This window comes from Lepidochelys kempii, chromosome 2, assembly GCF_965140285.1.
Source record: "Lepidochelys kempii isolate rLepKem1 chromosome 2, rLepKem1.hap1, whole genome shotgun sequence".
Taxonomy (NCBI): domain Eukaryota; kingdom Metazoa; phylum Chordata; order Testudines; family Cheloniidae; genus Lepidochelys; species Lepidochelys kempii.
In genome coordinates, this window is record NC_136381.1 from 15,989,511 (window position 1) to 16,010,685 (window position 21,175).

Sequence of the window (21,175 nt, forward strand, 5' to 3'; positions counted from 1 at the left end):
TGGCCATATTCCTGAGATGAAAGCAGTTTTCATCAAAGAAACATGGAAGCCAAATGTTAAACCAGCATCCAACTGACACCTTAGGCTACTAGCTAGAAAGCAGCATAAGCGATCCAATGAAACAGAGGAGGAGATGAGTGATTTCAGATTGTGTCTAGAGCCCATAAAAGGGTTAGCCAGGCAAATGTCCAGAGACTATGGGCTCAATTCTCCATTGCCTTGCACTTTCTGTAGCCATATACACCAGTGCAAAGACACTGTAACATGCTACCAAATCCAAAATTGTTCACCACTCCCAGGTAGAAGTGACAATACAAGGTGGAGGACAGTGGAGAAGCAAGCCTGTATTGCTGCAGCCAGTATTGATAATGCATTACATGTGGTCAGCCTGCATGCTTTTGCAAAGAGATACGGTCTGATTCTCATTTACACTGCTCTGGCAATGTAAAGTGCTCTCAAATTGCATGTCAATAGGGTATAGGGGCCTTACTGTGAAATCAGGTCCGCTGACAAACGGGAAGGAGTTCAGTGAAAACCAGTTCAAGCAATTGATTGGCTGGAGGGATAAATTGATGAGGAAGATTAAAAGTTATGTATACATCCCTTGGCTCAGCAATGACCATGCAGTCCCATCTACCGAAACATGGAAGGAGAAAGCTTAAGGAGGGAGAGGAAGTATGTAGGGTGTTAAAAGGCTGTATTACGAGGAGTGATGGGATTACATTAAGCAAAGGAAGAATGTAATCTGAAAAGCATGAAATACTTCCAGGCATTGAGAATATTAGGCTGTGGAATAGTCTCCCAAGGGAAGCAATAGAAGCTGCAATGCCTGGAAACACTTAGAACTAGACTAGTCTAAGATACTAAAATATGTGGTTAGGGGATGGATGAGATGACCAAATTAGATGTTTCAAGAAGGAAAAAGATGCATATAATTCTATGTCATTAAAAATCCCTTCACAGATACAGATGCCTGGTAACAGGAGAGAAAAAAGATCCTTCCAAAGGACTTTTAGGGTTTGCATCAAGTCCCAAGAGAACAAAATGACTGTGTTGCTACGGGCAGAATGATCATTCTGGACGAACAAGGAGGTTCATTTATATGTTGGGGCAGAAAGGGTGCAGTCTACATCTACTGTACTTTCTGCTCAGGTTCCATAAGGCTCCATGTCCTAAATTCCTTCTGACTGCACGTTTCTAACTCAGCTCCACAGGTAACTTTTCCCTACAGCTTTCAGAGCCTTGCTGAGTATTTCTAGCCCATTTCCCAATTTCTGTAAATCCCTGTGCATCTGCTACATTAGAAGAAACCCGCTGAAGATTCAGTGATCTGTAAGACAGAATAGAGAAGGTATGGCATGAAGTGGATGCTGCTTTTACCACTTCCTTGAAAACATGTGTTGTTTGATTTCCTAGAGATGTATCTTCCCAATCTGCTGTGTTGCTAGATCGCATAACAAGCTTTCTGTTGTCCTACAAGGATACTGATGTCGAACCCCTGCCTCTTAAAGCCTCTGCTGCTGGATTTAATTAATTTTTTTGTCACTGTGTTTTAGCACAGGCCAAAATAAAGAGTTAAAAAGGAAATATGAAACCTCACGTGACACCGCTCTTTGATATTACAGGGGAGCAGCAAGCTGCAGAATGTGAAGCATACAATCTGCTGAGTTCTTTGCCTTTTGACTCATGACAACATAAAAGAGGACAAGTCAGTGGAATCTGGGAGAGATTTTTTGATTTGAGATTCCACTGAAAATGTTGGTGCAAGCACTGGGTGACGTAAGACGTCCTCTGCCCCTATCTTTTTGCAACTGCTTATTCCTTCCACAGTGCAGTTGTGGAATTAATTAACTTTGACATCTGGTGTCCCAGTTATTACTCAAAACCAGATTGTACCAGATTCTGCTCTCACTTTCACCAGGTACATCGGAAATCAAATCAACCTAAATATTCCTCCGACCCACACTGGCAAGACAACTATGGAAACACTGAATCGTTGCTGGAACAAGTTAGAAATTAAAATGAGATCCAAACATAGTTGATTGTGAAACTAACCCACTAACTTTAATGTGGTTGTCATGACTAACTGAAAACCACCTCCCTCGTGATTCTACTTCCCTCCACAGAGCTTATCTGGTCCTAGTTTTTTAAACTAAAATGGCCTAAGAGAGGCTGTTATCTAACAGTGTTGAGATTTATGCATCTCCTGCTGTGAAGTCTGCATGAGGCATGTCCATACATATTATGGTGGAAGTCACGTGGGTTAAAGCCATATGGACAGTGATTTTTTTTCCTGAGAACTGTGCTATCTAAAGTCTACTCTGTAGCATGCAGAAAGCTGTTTACAGAACAGTTTTGTAACCACAAGGGGGTAATTGTGAGGGATGCTTGGAGGCCAACCAAACTCAGCATCCCATTGTGCTAGGCATTGTGCTAGGCATGCACAGGTAGTAAGAGACAGGCCCTGGCCCAAAGAGTTACAGTCTAATAGGCAAGACAGACAAAGGGAGGTAGAGGGAAGTGTTATCCCTGTTGTACAGGTGGGGAACTAAGGCACAGACACACTAAATGACTTGCCCACAGTGACAGGAAGTCCATGGTAGACCCAGGCCTCTTTATCCAGACCTCTCAAATACCAATCCAATGTCTTAACCATAGGAGCCTCCTGATGTAATGTAGGACTGGAAGGGATCTTGTGGGCCAGTAAGTCTAGCCTCCTGCTAATACAGGCAGCCAAGCTGTATAATCCTGTCCTTAAACTGATCAGACTCCATTTTAAAACTAGCTAGCTTTTTTTGCCCCCACTACTCCTTTTGGAAGGCTGCTCCATGACTGATCCCTCATTAAAGCCTCTGACTTATCTGGATAGTTAGAGCATGAAGAAAAATACTCCTGCTCCTTTTCCTAGGCCTTGTGGGGACATCATTTTGCAAAAAGGAAACATGGAGAGAACAACTGTCAAGACACAGCTCTGACAGCAGGGAAAGAACATTGAGCTCCATTTTCTCTATGAAACTTCTGAATGTCATTATTAGCAGTCTCTCAGTTAAAGAAGAAACTCCACCAAATCTCAGCTGGGAAAGGGCACTTGGTTACAAGGGGAGCATTTGGAAGGGCAAAGCCTTTGGGTCACAAAACATTCTGCAGTGCAATTTGTTTCATCATTCAAAGTGACATTTGTCTTGAATGACATTTTTTTGGTTTTTCATTTTGGCGAGAAAGCCTAAAAAAAAAACCCAGTTCACTTTTGGTTAAAATCTAACTGATATTTTGGGGCTGAGGTGGAGGGGTCAGGCACTGAACTGAAAAAAAGCCAGTTATTCCCTCAGCTTTACTAACTAAAGTTGTATACAGAGGAAATGCCACCTCTCTGCTCCTACTTGATAATACAAGTCCCCCCTTGATAATACATCCTAGGGTCACATTTGCTCTCTTAGCTGAGCATCGCACTAGACGAGCATGTTCAGATGTTAGCTACCATTCCACTCAAAGGAGGGAGCGGAACAGAGGTTCCGGCAGCCTGGTGCTGTTGATGAAGAGCCATGCTGGGGAAGAGCCTTCTCATGTGTGGGTCTAGTCCCACCATCCTCAACTGTCTCCCTTTCCCTACCAGTGCAGTTCTTGGCAGGTTCACCTTCATTTAGCCCTTCACATAGGCGAGCCAATGGGAGCCTCTGCTTCCCCTTAGCAGAAAGAGTGAGGAAGAGATTTCTCTTCCAGTCTGCTCTGAGCATCATGCCCATGACTTTACCAGAGCAACAGCCCCCACTCCTGTCTTTGCAGAGGCTGGAAAAGGGAATACACAGTCTCACATGGAAGAGTGTTAAAGAGCCACCCATACAACTGGGGCTCAGTACACAGCTTCTAATCTGTACAGTTGTGAGGGGTGAACCCTCTCCTACTGTGTGCTATTAGTGACAGAGGCACAGGATTTTGGGTCATCTTAAATATTATTTATGGCAGAAGTGACCCTCTAATTTGAAAGAAAGCACCACAATAATCCACAAGAATAAAGACCCAACTGGGGAGCAGAAGCAAAAAAAGTCATTCATGTATTCGAAGAAAAAGGACACCAACACTTTCACCAGTGGCCGTAAAGAGGCTAAGCATTCATCACATAAATACTATTTTAATTGTTCCTTTGCTGTCTCAGGCAGAGAGGAAGGATGGGAGCTAGCTGGGGATTCAGGAAACCCAGGTTCGTGTCCTGGCCTCACCACAGACTTCCTGTGTGACCTTGAGCAGGTCAGTCTCTCTTAGCCTCAGTGCCCCGTCTGTACAATGGGGATAATAGCACTGCCCTACTCACAAAGGAGTTGGGAGGACAAATTCTTTGAAGACTGTGAGGTGCTTAGATATTATGGTGATGGGGGTCATTAATGTTGCCGAATAGACGGATCGGCACAGGAACACTATGCAACAACCCATGTGAGAGGAGGCGACTCCTGCTACCGTGACTAGGAAGGGAGGTGCCTACAGCACCTCTATTAATACCGGTAATATCTAGCTATTATACGGTACCTTTCATGAGCAGATCTGAAGCTCAGATTATAAAAAAAGTCAGAATCCCTGAGCTATTTAAAAAGAAATAAAAAGAAAAAAAAGCTTTGTATCTGTAGCTACGTTGGCCACATGCCGAACAAGTAAACCCCTCTGTCTCAGTTTATACACGGACACCACTATTACACCCAGCATTCAGTTTTCTGCAAGCTAACCTGTGCAGGGTGTGATTTGCAGGGTGCTCAGTTGACTTGAACTGAAGCAGACAGACCCAGGGTAAACACTTTGGAACCTTTCAGCTCTAGGTAAGAAGACAGGTCTCCCATCTCCTATCCAGAATTCCAACATTTCGTGTAGTAGCAACGCGTGTCCAGGGTAGGAAACATGATGTTCCCGCCTGGCCACCGCAGCCACTCACAGCTCCACAGAAATAGCAGAGTGCGACTGGTAGGTTCTAGTAAGATGCTCAGGCTGACCATGGCGGGTCTGCTCACAAAACGTGTGTGGATACCGCAATGGCAGCAGGATCATCCATGGAACCAGGCTCAGCCATCCACAGGTCTAATTTTTTAGGCTGGAACCAGACCCAAGTCCACCAAACCTGACCCAACCCCAGCCCTTTCCTCCCTGAACGAAAGCCAGGGCTGGCACCACTTCCTGCCCACGGGGCTGGCATGGCAGTGGGCGCATGCCCTGCTTCTAGCAGCCGCTGCCCCCTGCTGAGCTGCGTGTGGTGCTGAGCGAGAGGCTTCTTGGAACACTCATTCCACAACGCAGCAAGATGGCGGTGGTGGCCGACAGTAGTAGGACATGCAGACACTGCTCTACTGAACCCACAGGCAGGAGGAGGAGAACCGACCCCACCTGAACCCAAGAGGGTCCAATTTTCTTCCCACACGACTCATACCCAACAGCTGTAGTCAGATCCCAGGGCTCTCCAGCCATAATTATGTTCATTTTGGTATGACGAAGGTCTATGAAGTACCTAGCCCCCCCCTAGAGACTCAAGTCCTCAAAATATGGCCTAAACCCTCACATGGCTTCAGATCAACTTTAATAGCTCATAGGCCTCTTGCTGCCCCCGTCATATGACTGAATTGTTTAAAGAACAAATGTGAAGTGATTTAATTTAATTACATTTTTCCTCCAGGAACAGGACACCAAAGAACAAGAGTTGCAGCTATTTTCATCAAAGGACTGAAGCATTTTCATCGACTGCAAGAGAAAATCCTGTAAATTTTGATCAGGCTTTACTCAAACTGAGCTGCAGCATGATGTAACAGGTGTGGGGATGTGCAAGAAGGGAAAGAGGGATGGGGGCGGGGAAGGGGAGAGGAGGGACAGAGAAAGAAGAAATCATTATAATGAGAGAGTCCCAGAATAGTGAAGTAGCAAAAAAAAAAAAAAAAAAAAGAGGAATTAAGAGCTAAACTCCCTTTCTCCGATCTGTTGTATGTTTGCTAAGACATTAAGTGGCACTCATACAGCTGTATCAACAGGAAGATGGATTCTGGAGTCAAAACCACATTTTTAAAATTGCCCTTTTCTTTCCCCCCTTAAAAAAATTAACAATGGAAATTTAAAACACAGATATTCAACAGGAAACGCAACAGCAATACTGCTGTGCCGGAGCTGCCCTGAGGGGGTGGAGGCCAAGGTTGAGCGTTGTGGCTTTTGGACCGTACTCGCCAGCACTGGATTCTGTTTTCTAGATTTTAACTCAGAAAGAAATCTTTGTAACAGTCAGGCAATCCCACTATGGGCATTTACTGGCCTGGCGACTGGCTCAGAACTAGGAGAGGCAGGAGACCAGTACTTCTCCGTTGGCTCCCCATCAAATTGTGCGGGGAGCCATTTGAACATTTCCCATTTGCCAGGAAGGAGAAGGGAAAAGTTCTCTCGGATCCTTACAGAATGAATGCTGGTTTGGTGCCATATGGAAGATTTGGATTAGTATCAGACATGCCAATTCGATGCCAGTAGTAGTGTTTGCAAGGCTCAGCATCATTGCCCAGAACAGACACATAATGAACAAGTAGGTTAAAACCAAGTGAGATGATATTTTGTCCTGTCCATACCAAAGAATAAACCTTCCATGATCCACTATGCTAGGCCTCTTAGAGTACATCTACACAACAGCTGATAGTGAGGCTCCCAGCACGGGTAGACAGATTCATGGGGCTTGAGTTAGTGCCCTAAAAATAGAAGTGTAGATGTTGTGGGTCTGGCAGCAGCTCAGGCTCTCAAGCCCACCCAACTCCCTGAGTCTCTGCCCAAGCCACAACATCCACACTGCTATTTTTAGCACACCAGCTCAAGCCCCACTAGCGAGAGCCTGTCTGCCCAGACTCAGAGATTGGATCCCAGCTGCAGTGCAGACATACCCTTAGTGCATCACTGCTCCCCAGTTCTACTAATGATGACAGCTTCAATGGCCCATTTGTCCATTTCTTCCATAGCCACCTCTGGACCTTTCCCCCAAAGCGTGGCATGCCATTATTGAAGGGACCTGCCAAGACACGACCTTTCACTCATTAAGATCCACTTCCCCCCATAACTCCTGCAATACGCAAGTCAAACAAGAATTTTATTCAGAATAAAAATGACCTACCTACCCACCCACCCACCTACACCCTTTGCCGAGTCCCCTTATAATCTCAGGACTGAGATTTCTGTTCCTCCCTGCCCACCTCCATCCAACGTTTTGTTATGATAGTTACTCCTTGCACTAAGCTTCCATTAACTACCCAAAAAGATGGTCTAAATTCAGTTTATCCTTATTAGTAATTAACCAGCTTCTAGGGTACAAAAGTCTTTTTCTGCTTTTCTACTGGAAATTACTTGTTGGTCCAATAATAGGCAATGTTCTTTGTATACTTGTAAGGAGGGTAATTATTCACTGTTCCTTTAAAACCTATACATCTGTGGAAAATTTTAGTGAAAGGCAAGAGATGCACTTGGCTGTTGTTGGATTTATCATGAAGGCAGTATCGAATATGCATTCGCTCACTCAATTGCATGGCACTTTGAATCTATTTCCCACCTAGCCTCTCCAGGAGAAGAAATGTTTTTACAATGGGATCAATATTACAGTGAGATGAATCTTAACACGTTAAAATATATTACTGTGCCTCTCTCTCTTTTGTTCACGGTTCATGATTTCAAAGCAGTTACAAATCAAGGGGAGTTCTGAGCTTGACTTCAAGGGGAGCAGGATCACACCCCACATTAGCAAAGTGCACAGCCACTGTGCATAAGAACAGAAAACAACAGCTCTTGGTATCTGAATGAGGAGAGACAGGGAGTCAGCTCTCCTGGACCCTATTCCCACTCTGTAGTGTGTCCTTGGACAAAGCAAGCTCTCCTTACCTCAGTTTATGCATCTTTAAGAGAGATTTCGGGCCATACCCGGTGTGCCTTACACAGGCAAGTAGTAGTGTTGCCAATTTTGGTTGGACGTATTCCTGGAGGTTTCATCCCATGACAATCTTTAATTCCTGGAGATGCCAGGACAATCCTGGAGGCTTGGCAACCCTGGCAGGTAACCTCACTGAATCTAATTCCCTGAGTAAAACAAGCAGGATTTGGCCCCTAATAAAACCTAATTCTACGTTTGCCATGAAGCTTAAGCAATGTTTGTTAAGCTCCTGTGTAAGTACAGATTATTACCCTGCTAGCAAAGAGCAGACACGCTCTCCCAGGAAGCACTTGTGGCATTTAAAGGTCTGGGCTCCCCTATCACTTCTGGGACAGAAGCGTCATCTCCAAGTCTAGGCCATTCATACAGCTCTCGCAAAACGCCCAGTGGAAGTGTTAAAACGATACTGTTCCCCCTGCATCTTAGAACTGGAGAGACAAGGCTTTAGAGTAAGCACCATTGTGGGGCAACAATCATCAGTCTGGTGGTTGCAGACAGCATGGATTTGTGTAATAAATTTAAAAAAAAAAGGTAGGTGAAGAATCAATGGGGGAGACAGAACAGACTGTTCCTGAATAGCTGGCCCAGAAACAGCAAAGGAACAAACTCAGACACTGGGAAGGAGGGGACTAAGAAGAGGCCACGTTAGGCTGTCAAACCATCCTTCACTTTCAAATCCAAAGGCTCAGGACAAATGCTATTCCAGAGCTGTTTTGAACTTGGATCTTATTTCTGTGTGCAACAGAGAAACCAAATATTTATTTTATATATATATATAAAAACCATCCAAACAAATGAAAGTTGACACACTGGGAAAAATATAACTGTAGATTCGCCTTTGGCTTGTATGTGGCTTTTGGGACAAAACAGTTGCTTTTTGATGAAATAAAATGGAAACTAGAATACCACCTGGAATAAATTCACAAAAAAGGAGCAAAGTTGGAAAGTTACAAACAGCACTGGAGACCCCCTCCCACTTCCAGTGAAGTCAGTGGAAACAGAACTGAAATGTGGCATTTAACTAAAATACTGCCTGAAATAAAAGGTGATAACACCAAAATGAAGTTCAAGCTAGACAAAGAGGATATCTGCCTTTCAGAGAGGCCTGTGCATGGATTATCTGAAAGGGTGACTAACGTACATCAAAATGCTTCACATTTTATTAGTGCCTTGTCACTGGAGGAATTCAAATCAGTTCATAAACATTTTCCAGGCATGTCACTCTTAACTTTGAGGGAAGAAGTATTAAATACCCCTATTTTATCGGGGGGAAACTGAGGCACGGAGCGGTGAAATCAGACAAGATGTCTGTGGCAGAACCTAGATTTCTCACTCTCATGCCTTACCCACAATACCAGCCTTCCTCCCACACATATTTAACAAACTAAGTTGTTGAGTTCTACAAGTTGCAGAAAATAGATTCACTCAGTTGAGCCTCACAAATTTTGTGTAGAACAATGAGGAAATTGCTTTATTTTTGCATCTTGTAAACAAATGGCATAGGAGGGTCTGAATGATGAAGGGATTAGAGCCATTCAGCACCACAACACTGGTTCAAATCCAACACAAACTGGCAACAACAAAAAAGTTTACACACTGATGGCTGTGCGAAATGGGAGGAGAGGGGGGTGCTTAGTCCATTGCCTGTTAGACATGCATCCACCACAATCTGCACAGGTCAGTAATGTCAGAAGGGGCCCTGGGTTAAATGGACCTGGAGATTAATTCCCCTCCCAGCACAAGAGATACTCTGATGCCATGGTGACAAGCATGGCATAAAAACCAAGGGCCAGGTCCTCAGGGGAGTTCCAACAAGTTGTGCCAATTTATAGCAGCTGAGGACCTGGCCTCCAGAGTAAGTGGTCCCTCCAGGTCAGAACTGAAGCACACTGGTGGATCACATGGATCAGTTGTGCTATGAACAGAGGTCTTCAGACTGTTAAACTGGGACATCTAAAAAGCACTACATTCACAATTGCTATCATTTCTCACTGCCCTATATAGCCACGTTCCAAGTGAATGGAAGTATCTCAGTATTTAAATGGTTAATGTACTCACAAACTTTCCCAAGGGACAGACAAGCACAGCTGGCCACTTGTGTTTTTGTCCTAGCCTCGTAAAGAAAACTTCAATCACACGAGCACTGAGACTTTTCTTTTTTAACATAGAATTTTATTGTAAAATTGGCTATTGCTGGCTGCCAGTAGCTCACAGCATTTCATGTTGCAGTCACAATTATAAACAGAGAGCCTATGCATCGACACCTTTGGTTGTACCAGTAAGTCTGTTTCTTAATTGCACAACACCTAAACACAAGGGGGCAGTATTGAGGTAGGAATGACAGAATGCTGAATGCCGTGTTAGTCTGTATCAGCATAAACAAGGAGCAGTGCTTGTGGCACCTGAGAGACTAACATGTTTCTTCCCAGCTAATAGTTTACAGCCTAAGGTGGGAGTAGTCAATTATTTTTTTGTCAAAGTCCAAATTTCTTGGTCAAGGTATAAGCAAGATCCAGATTTCAGATTAAAATATTTAAAAAAGAATAACAATAAAGATAATGACAGGTTTCAGAGTAACAGCCGTGTTAGTCTGTATTCGCAAAAAGAAAAGGAGTACTTGTGGCACCTTAGAGACTAACCAATTTATTAGAGCATGAGCTTTCGTGAGCTACAGCTCACTTCATCGGATGCATACCGTGGAAACTGCAGCAGACTTTATATATACACAGAGAATATGAAACAATACCTCCTCCCACCCCACTGTCCTGCTGGTAATAGCTTATCTAAAGTGATCATCAGGTTGGGCCATCTCCAGCACAAATCCAGGTTTTCTCACCCTCCACCCCCCCACACAAATTCATAGATAGATAGATAGGTGATAGATAGGATAGATCACCAGCAGGAGAGTGAATTTGTGTGGGGGGGTGGAGGGTGAGAAAACCTGGATTTGTGCTGGAAATGGCCCAACCTGATGATCACTTTAGATAAGCTATTACCAGCAGGACAGTGGGGTGGGAGGAGGTATTGTTTCATATTCTCTGTGTATATATAAAGTCTGCTGCAGTTTCCACGGTATGCATCCGATGAAGTGAGCTGTAGCTCACGAAAGCTTATGCTCAGATAAATTGGTTAGTCTCTAAGGTGCCACAAGTACTCCTTTTCTTTTTGCGAATAAAGATAATAATAAGTAAATAAAAAGATTCTGGGGTCCGTTCAAAAGTGTCTGGTGGTCCAGATTTGGCCTGTGGTCCACCTATTTACTACCCCTAGACTAAGGCCTGGGCTACACTTAAAAATTGTACAAGTATAACCATGTTGGTTAGGAGTGTGATCAGCTATTGCAGTATTTATACCAACAACCCCTAATGAGGATGTGGTTATGCCTGTATATCTTATTGCTCTTTCCATATGGGAATAAGATACACCAACATAAACACCTTTCAACTGGTATAACTGAGTCCATGGTGTAGGTGAGGGATTGTATTGCTTTAACTATACCTGGAGAGATAAAGTGGTACAACTTTCTAGCACAGACAAGGTTCTAGATTAAAAACAAGAGAGGTTTTGGCTGTGCAGCCTGCATGTTCCTTTCATTCATCTAATTAGCTGCTGCAGCTTCACTCCCTTAATCAAGAACACAGAGCGTTGCATGTCAGGATGGCATCACTGAAAGGATTTTGATCTACCTCAACACACACACAACCAAAAATAAGTCATGAATAGTGACATTGTTGAAAAGCTATTGGCTCTATTTTAGGTTTACATAAGCGGCCTTTTAAATATATATCTGCTCATTAAGCATCTCATCTGTGAGAAGCAGAAGATTTCATAGCTGAATCTGAAAGCAGATGTGTATCACATACACATTACAAACTCGGACGTCAGCCTAAGTTCAGTGAAGTCCTCGAACTTAGAGATGGCCAAGAATTCAACAGCCTGATGGTGCACCTTGGAACTTCCCTTCTCAGGGAATCCCCAGGGTAGAAGGGGCACTGCTGAAAGAATTAACTACAGACTCTGGGTTATGTTTCAGTTGGGTGAGGCACGGAGAGACATGCACCCCTTCATCTCCTGCACACCAGTTTCTCATGCCCCCAGATCCACAGAGAGGCTTCCCTTATAGAAAAGCCCTGTAGAATTTAATAGGGATTAAACATACCGGGTATTACTCTAAAAGCCAATGACAGGGGTGCTGGAACAATTTGTGTAGTGGGGCTGCTGAGAGCCACTGAACCAAACTGTAAACCCTATGATGGAAACCACTTCAAGGCAGGGGGTGCTGCCACACCCCCAGCATCCCTAGTTCCAGAACCTCTGGTATGATCTGGCCTTGGGTGACTATCCAAATCCTCAGTAACAAGCTAGTCAATTTCCAGGAGGTTTGCTGGCGAAGCCTATATCTCATTTGTTAATGGCCAGCTCTGATTAATGGAATAGGGATATTCTCCAAGCTGATTTTCCACCACTTAACTCATCATAGTGGAACCCAAAAGGTTTATAGTGTAATACATTTGAGGACTCTAGGCATTGTAGCACTGGCTACAAGTTTTGTGCTATACTCCTTCCTTGCAGCCGCTAAAATTCCACAGCTGTTACTTTGTCAAACCTGGACCTCTTTTTCCCCCCACAGCCAGCCAAGCACATGTACCTGCTTTCTTGAACAGCATTTATTTTTTCCCATATGAATTTGGATTTCTCTGCCTGCTCATCAAACCGGAAATTCAGCCTAGCACGTGCAGAAAACGCCTTAGTGTGGTAGCAGAATCTGCTTTTGCCAATTACAATACAAACTCAAGATAACAATTAATTAGTTCTGATTTACAGCCAGCAGGATCTTGGAAGATTTAAAAACCCTCTGGCAGTACAGACAGGCATTTGCCATCTCACTTAAAATAACCAGCTAATATTCTAATATATTTGTGGCAACCTAGTATATCATGGTTGTCAAGATGCTGAATACAAAGACCTCTTGGAACATTACAGTGACATTGATATTAGAATTCTGATTCTCCTGCTATAACTGTAGACTCCTCTTCCATTTAAAGTGAAGGAAACTCTCTCCCCGCAGTTAGCTGTATAAGGCCATGGCATACAGTTCTGATTTGAGACAGTGGTACACAACACTAGCCAGCTGGCTACAACATAATTTTCGTGTAAAGCAAATAGGAATTTTGTTCTATTAGTTCCATGTGAAAGGTATCGTATTTTCCCTGGAATCATCTAGGCCTAGAGCTGGGCAAATGTTTTCAGATTTTGAAGAAATGTTCATCAGTCCCCTCCCCCTAGCCCAACCTAGGCTTTTACTCAAAAAGAAGTTTCAGTGTGGAAACATGAAATAAACAGGAGCATTTGTAATCTAAGAAAGTGTACAGTACATAAAGGAATCAAGACTTTAAGCAAAGCAGAAAATAGCGTTGGATTTGGTGGTGCAATTCCTAGAGAGGGGGAAAAGGGCTGTCTCTCACACACAGCTCATTTAAAAGTTGCTTTCTTTTAGTCTAGCTCATCCCTCTCTGAGTTATTCAGCGCAGTTTGTGTCAAAATTGTTTAGTCTACTTAGATTGTAACAGTCCTGGTAGCAAGGAACATATTTTCTGAGGGGTTTTCTACAGATCTAAGCACAATGTTGCTCAACTAAGTAATGTATTAAATTCAGTAACTACTGTAGGCAGTAGTCTTGTACATCTAACTCTAACTGAATACCTGGGTAAATTTGGTTAGATCATTATATATTTGGGTGTGTGGGGAATAAAGTCAATACTTCATGTCCAGTCTGGTTTCTTAGTCTGGGATGAATGGCTCATAAACCGAGAAAATAAAGACACACCCCACCTAAAATATTTGTGATCATTCAGTGACCAGCAGGAGCAGACCTTTGCCATGCATATGAGCCATTCACAGCATTCCAAGTGCTGTAAACTTTGTCCACTTGAATATAAATGGCGCTGGATTACTCTGCCATACATCCCCATCACTGAATATGTGTAAGTCATTTTCTCTTATGACTTTTCCAAAACAATAAGCTCTTAGATTCCAAACCAGGCGGACGGACCCCTGTGCCTGCACAGAGCTTGGTGCAGAAGGCGAGACTTCCTGTGCTGAGCTGACTCAGTCCCTGATGCGCTCAAGATCTTTCAGAGTTTCTTTGCACAAACCCCTAAAGTCTTTCTTTGGCCTTGCCACAAGACATCCCACAGGACATGAACCATAGGATTCCTTGCCCACTCGTCTCCCATCTTCATTCTCCTTCTAGGCTAAGTATAATGACAGACCCAGACTAATAGAAGAGACGCTGTCTTGTAGACTAACCCGGGGAGCTATTGAGAGAGGGCAAACCGATGTATAGATGACCGCACAGGGCTGGAATGTGCTCGCAACCTGAGTATTAGAAATTCGTTATTCGGGTTTTGTTGCAAAACATATCCTTAATGTCACTTTTCTCCTGCAGCTGTTTCAGCCTGAGCACTCCCCTCCCCTTTCTACTCATACGGACAGTTAACGCACACAAGCCTTCTCTCCCTCCCCCACATCTGGGACAGAAGTGAGGCTCAGAACTAGTAACAGGCCAATATAGGTCTATTAAAAATAATACAGGGCACAAGAGGTTCAGAGATCCCTGGAAACACTGCCCTCACATCAGGAATAAGCAGCACCTCACACATCTAAGAAGGAGACCCCTAGGGCTTCTGGATAGAAGCAGTAGAAGGAGAAGGCAGCAATGGGGAGAAGGCTTTTCAACAGCTTTGGGGCAAGGAGGGTAGGTAAGAATCAGGACTTCCAACCCAGAACTAGCAAGGAGATCAATTACCTTTGGGTATTGCAACATAAATCCCACCCTAGAAGGGTATCCTTATCAATCAACCCATGTTGGGCTACTCCTGATTCGGAACCTCCGTTTTTGCTTTTAAATTAAACACCCAGAAAGTGGGGATCAGGGAGCCAGCCATACCCTAAGGAAGCAGGGAGTGTGTCTCAGGAGACTTGCATTCTATTCCAAGCCCCATCACTGCCTCATTGTGTGATCTGGGGCAAGTCACTTACAGACACCTTTTTTTTAAGAGCCCTGATTTTGAGCGTCCAGCACGAGTTACCCGATTCTCAGAAGGGCTGAACATCCCTTGTCTTTAACTGAAGTTGTGACTGCTCAGTTTTACTGGAAAAAAAATTCAGATACAGGGGACAGATTTTCAAGTGCTCAATACCAATTTTTGCAAAGAAGTGCAGCTCCCCTTCAGGTGTCTAAAGCTACGTCTACACTACAGACCGTACAGCAGCACAGCTGCGCCGCTGTAAGGTCTCCCGTGTAGCTGCTCTACACCTGCCGGCATAATTAAACCACCCTCAATGAGCGGGGATAGCTATGTGGACGGGAGAACGTCTCCCGCTGACGTAGCACTTTTGTCATGAAACTTATGTCAGTCGCGGGAGGGGGAGATGCGTGTTTTTCATACCCCGACTGACAAAAGCGTTACCAACAAAAGTGCTAGGGTAGACAAAGCCTAAGCAAGAGACGGGCAGACAAGTGGGCTCAGGACCCAGCAGTTCCCATTGTGATACATAGAGCCAGATTCTTCAATAAGGTCAGCACTCAAAATGCTGAGGGGTGTTTTTGTTTTTTGCTATTTTTTTTTTTAAATCTGAGCCAGTGTTTATTAAAAAAAAAAAAAATCAGACCCCAGCTGTGTGGTCCGGACCCTTTTGAAAACTCTGTCCCAGGTTGCCCACTTCGGGTTCCCAAAAATGGAGACTCCCAAAACCACGATGTCATTGAGATCTTTCCATGAACATGCTATGTAAGTGAAAGCAGGCTTATTAAAACCAATCACTCTTAGCACGTTTCCTCAGAGAATCTCAAGACCCCTGGAAGGAGTTCCCCAAAGAGGCACAGGTAGTCAGAGGCAAAGCTGGAAAGAGAACCCAGGAGTCCTGGCTCCCAGGCCTACCCTGCACTCTTTGCAGAAATCCAGCTGCTACAGAATGAAGCTGAAGGCAATCGGCACAATCCCTAGTTTAGGGATGGAAGACAGACGTTATGAAAAGTACAAAGAAGCCCTACTACTTCTGAAGTCAATGAGGGTTTTGTGAATGGTTTCAGTAGGAACAGGACTGAGTCCTAAATGAACTTCAAGGAACCATCTTAACCTTCAGGCAGTGACATGTCCCGGACTTTGCATTTGAAAGGGCAATTATTTGCTTGTGCATGCGTGTGGGCAAAAGGGGAGTTTCTAAGGCTATGACTACGCTCGAGAGCTTACAGTGGTGCGGCTACTCTAAATGTAGCTGCTCTAAGCTGACGGCTCCCATTGGCCTAACTTCTGCAGCCCCTGAGAATGTCAGTAGCTATGTCGGCGGGAGAAGTTCTCTCACTGACATAGCGCTGTCCACACTGGCTCTTATGTCGATGTAACTTCCATCGCTCATTGGGGTGGGATTTATTCACCCCCTGAGTGACAAATTATGCTAACATAGGCTGTAGTGTAGACACAGCCTAAATCAAAAGCTTTTTAATCCAAAGCAATAAACACGGTGCATTTAGCAGGTGCACTTTAGCGGAGCCATTTACCAGGTTTCCACTACAGCATATACATTTTCAAGGTAGCCGAATAAATTAAACCTGATTCTCGGCTGGTGTGACTCAGTGTAGCTCCCAATGGCACTTTGTCAATTCATAGAATCATAGAATATCAGGGTTGGAAGGGACCTCAGGAGGTCGTCTAGTCCAACCCCCTGCTCAAAGCAGGACCAATCCCCAACTAAATCATCCCAGCCAGGGCTCTGTCAAGCCTGACCTTAAAAACCTCTAAGGAAGGAGATTCCACCACCTCCCTAGGTAACGCATTCCAGTGTTTCACCACCCTCCTAGTGAAAAAGTTTTTCCTAATATCCAACCTAAACCTCCCCCACTGCAACTTGAGACCGTTACTCCTTGTCCTGTCCTCTTCTACCACTGAGAATAGTCTAGAACCATCCTCTTTGGAACTACCTCTCAGGTAGTTGAAAGCAGCTATCAAATCCCCCCTCATTCTTCTCTTCGGCAGACTAAACAATCCCAGTTCCCTCAGCCTCTCCTCATAAGTCATGTGTTCCAGACCCCTAATCATTTTTGTTGCCCTTCGCTGGACTCTCTCCAATTTATCCACATCCTTCTTGTAGTAACTGATACCAGCTGAGGATAAGACCCGTTGTCAAGAATGGAAGCATGACTGCTGTATGTACGGGGGGAGCAAGTCACTACTGAAGTATTATTATTTGCATTGCAGCGATGCCTAGCAGACCATTGTGCTAGGTGCTGTACAAACACAGAACAAAAGGATGGCCCCCGACAGAATAGCAGTGGCAGTGGAGATGCTCTGGGGTGAACGTGACAAGTCAAGCTCTTCTCACTTTGAACACACACTGCACGAAATTATCCATGTCCCAGGCTGTAAGCTCCAAATACAAAATTGATGACCAAACCTGAGTTTACCTCCTTCTAACATCTATGTATTGCCAGGTCCCTGGAACTCATGAAATGATTAAACACCAGACAAGCTGCCAGTGAAAAAAATAAAATCAAATCCAGGCTGTTTTTTTGGTTCAAGATTGATCAAAATGTGGGTTTTTTTTGGAGAAGGAGTCCAAGAAATCACAATCAGTTTTTCCTGCCATCAGTTCCAAATATTTTACAAATGAAAACTTCTTGGACCCAAACCCATGGCGGTAAATCCGAAAAAAAGGAGAAGGCAAAGCTACACATTACTATTCTCAAAGCATCCTACCCATAGGTCTAGGGCAACCCATAGCTCAGATCAGTGGCAATGATTATGAAGATCTAGGGATGTAAAGGGAGGTTGGCACATACACCCCTGCTCCCCACAAACAAAAACCACAAAGTTAGTGTTTGGTTGGTGCTCTTTCTGCTGTTCACACCAGATATAAGTGATGATGTCCCCAAATAAACTATTATCTTTCCTGCTGCTTGCATAAGTGCCTGCTTATTTAGGGGGGCAATAGCACCATTTACTCTTTGCCCGTGGGACCTGTTTACCAATGTGATTTGAGGAAAAAAAATCTCAAGCACACCCCCTCCCTCCTTACATGGTGGTGATATCCACACAACCAACTGCATGGATCACACACCATTGCACTCCGACTGCTAACCGTCTCCAACAAGACCACTTCTAACATTCCAAACCTCTGAGCAACCTCAAAGAGTTTCCTATCCCCCCCTCCCCTTAAATTTTGATTGCTTTATTTCTCCTTATGAGTGGAATTTCCCCCTCCACAAAATCATCCTGCTCTGAGGCCCAAGACAGGAAATATTCAGTCCTGTGGAAATGACAAGATTCAAATCTCATGACCCATCAGGGCTAGAATCAGAAGAAAGGGAAGATTCTTGGTCTCCCAGTAAGAAGCACAGCACTTGCGGGTCATGTTATCAAACTCCCAAGTCCTGCCATTATAAGTCCCACTTTCAAAAGTGACAGACACTTTGAAGAATCAGTTTTGTTGCAAGTCAATGGGAGTTGGGAGGCTAAGTAGCTAAGGTGCTTTTAAAAGTTTTACCCTATGTCTAGAACAATCTATTTTAGGAAATATTTAGAAGTTTTATAGGCAGTAGAGTGTTGTAGTTTTTTTCTCTCTCTCCCTGTACAATTGCACTCCTAGTACTAGGAGAGGTTGGTCTTAGAAGTGGAAGGGGAAAAGATAATCCCAATAAAATGTGTAAGAACTCACTAAAACGTTAATAAGATGGAGCAGAATGTGACACATTTACAGAATACATCCACTGTGCTTTACTGCAACCCCACATCCTCATGTGCTCTCTCATATGCTGACATACCAGCCTTGGTGTTCCACTATGCTCCCGGCATTTTACCACGCTACTCCCTACCCAGGGAATATCTTCCCTGCCACAGTCTGCCAAACCCCCTTCCTTTTTCATTCAAGACGCCCTCTGTAGAGGAGGCCCACGAGAAGCAAATTCATTATGAAAGAAGTAGTTATTAAAAGGAAGTCTTCCCCACCTCTGGATTTCCACATACAGCCTGTCTTTGATGGGTCTGCCTTTTAGGGCCTGATCCTGCAATCTGATCCACACAATCAGACCCACCTAGAGCCCCAAAGATTTCAGTGGGACTCCCCACAGGCACAGGGGTCCAGCTGCCTGGATCTGATTGAAGGATCAGGACCTTGAACTGGAAGGTCTCCTGGCCAGGGACTGGCTTTACTTTTGTGGGCTAATCAAACGCAAACACATTGCCAGAAGTAAACAAATAACATTTACACATTCACCACCAGCCTGCCCCCCAGACTCATGTTGTGTCTGGTTTTTAAATACAGAGCCTTTCAACATCAAGAAAGTGGATTACAACAGGTATAAAACCTATAGTCTTCACCCACACCTACCATGAGAACGGAGAGGGGAAATATGCACTCATGCTATGTTACTTGCTCATCAAAACAAGTTACTTGCCTTAGATGAACAGGCAAGCAGAATTTTTTTCCTAGGGTGGACCTTATATCTGTCTATCTATTGATTTATATCATGCTTATCACCTTGGTATCTGGTCTCACACAGGCACATTAGATACACTAGATGAGTGATACTCAGACCTCAGTGGTTCAGGAGCCAAATTAGCAATCAATATTACCCCAAAGAGCCAGATCTGGAGAGATCAGAGCCAGAAATACACAGAGAGTTTGATCGAGGCCAACTCCCTGCACAGCTGTCCCGCTCCCTCAATCATTGGCCATCTCTCTCGTTGCCAGCCAGGTGGCTTCTGCATGATGCACAGGCCAGACCCTGTGCCTTTAACCATTTTACACTGCTCTGCAAACTCGTTTGATCTCAGCTAGCTGCTTTCCTCTCCTCCCCACACCCCTCCAGCAGGGCTTGCAGTCTGGGCCTGCCCCCCCTTGATCAGTATCTCTTCTGCTCTCTTGTGTACTGGGAGCTGCTGCCACGTGTGGTGTGTTCTGACCTGTTGATTCACTCAGCAGGCTGTTCCTCCCCACCCCCTTAAACGTTGCTGCTGGACCTTTCCTAAGATACACATCGTTTGTTCTTGATTCCCTCAGACTCTTTCTTAGTTCCCAAGTGGCTTCTAATCCAATTCCCACAATGATGTTCCACTGACACATTTAAGCTGTCAAACAGGAATTTATTCACTCTGTGCAAAAGGATTGAACAACTTGCAATTGTTGCTGCTTTTCTGTCCTCAAAAACTGGTCCCAATTTTGAGGTGGTGAAAGATTAGGGTCAGAGGGGCAGCTCTGTTCTTCTCTAGATATGTCCCCTCCTGCCTCATCTCATCTTTACCCTTGACACTCTCAGATCTGATCTACCCAATCCTTATCAGGCAGCTCTTGCATTTTCCGGCATGCACCAATTTATGAACACTAAAATCCTACCAATAATAGTTTGCAGAAAACATTTCTCTCCTCCACTTTGCCAACTCACCTGCAAAATGCTGCTTGTTGCTAGAAGCCAGGGCAGAAGCCACCTCATCACTGGAAGCCAGGATTAAATACATTGATTGAACCCAGATTTAGAGCCGTTTTGTACAAAAACACCACGTTGGAAATGCAGAGCAATCCTCAACTGGCAGCCTAGCGAGTCAGGCAGATCTGCATTTTTCTCCTGGCTCTTCGGGGATTTTATTAAAGACAGATCTGACGTCAGGGCAAAGGACAAACCCTGCATTTTTCCTCTGAAGAAACTTTCCCTGCCTTCACGTCTTCTTCTTCTTTTTTTTTTTTTTTTTTTTTTTGTCCCCACCTCCTGCATTTCACTATATTGCCTTTAGCCAGAGGAGTCTTAAAGGGAAAGTTACAATGCAGTGGTGCATCAACCTATAATTTTAACAGGGGGTTTAAATACTCAGAGTTTACCCATCATTATGTTTATGGCTGTCCCAGGCTTGCAGACTAGGTGGCATGGACATAAGCATCTGCAATAGTCTCACTGTTTGCCGTAAATTACCCCCCACCCCCAACTGAAAATGGTCTTTTAAAAATTCTGGTAATTTTTTTATTTGCGAGACAGGGAGAAGGTCTGGTCTTCCATCCTGCAGACACACATGGGAGGAGACCTGCCAAGTCCAATGGAACTATTGGCTGCATAGTTACCCACATGTGAATACACAGGGAGGGTCAAAGTCTGATCCTCCACATGGCTATATGCTGGTGTCACTTCATTGATTTCAAGTAGAGATCTGGGCCCTGTTTTATACCTGTCATTTCATTGCTCTGCTGTTTCAGTTCAGTGAGATTTTT

General features: G+C 44.2%; 1 protein-coding gene across 1 annotated transcript in view; it reads right to left on the minus strand.

Annotated features, from left to right (window-relative positions):
- The window catches only part of CCN4 (cellular communication network factor 4), a 52,275-nt gene extending 31,739 nt beyond the window's left edge, over positions 1 to 20,536 (minus strand). Inside the window, exon 1 of the mRNA XM_073329337.1 lies at positions 20,361 to 20,536. Coding sequence (XP_073185438.1) covers positions 20,361 to 20,408 — 48 coding nt within the window. The 5' untranslated portion in view covers positions 20,409 to 20,536. The remainder of the gene's footprint in view (positions 1 to 20,360) is intronic.
- Between the last annotated feature and the right edge of the window lie 639 nt (positions 20,537 to 21,175).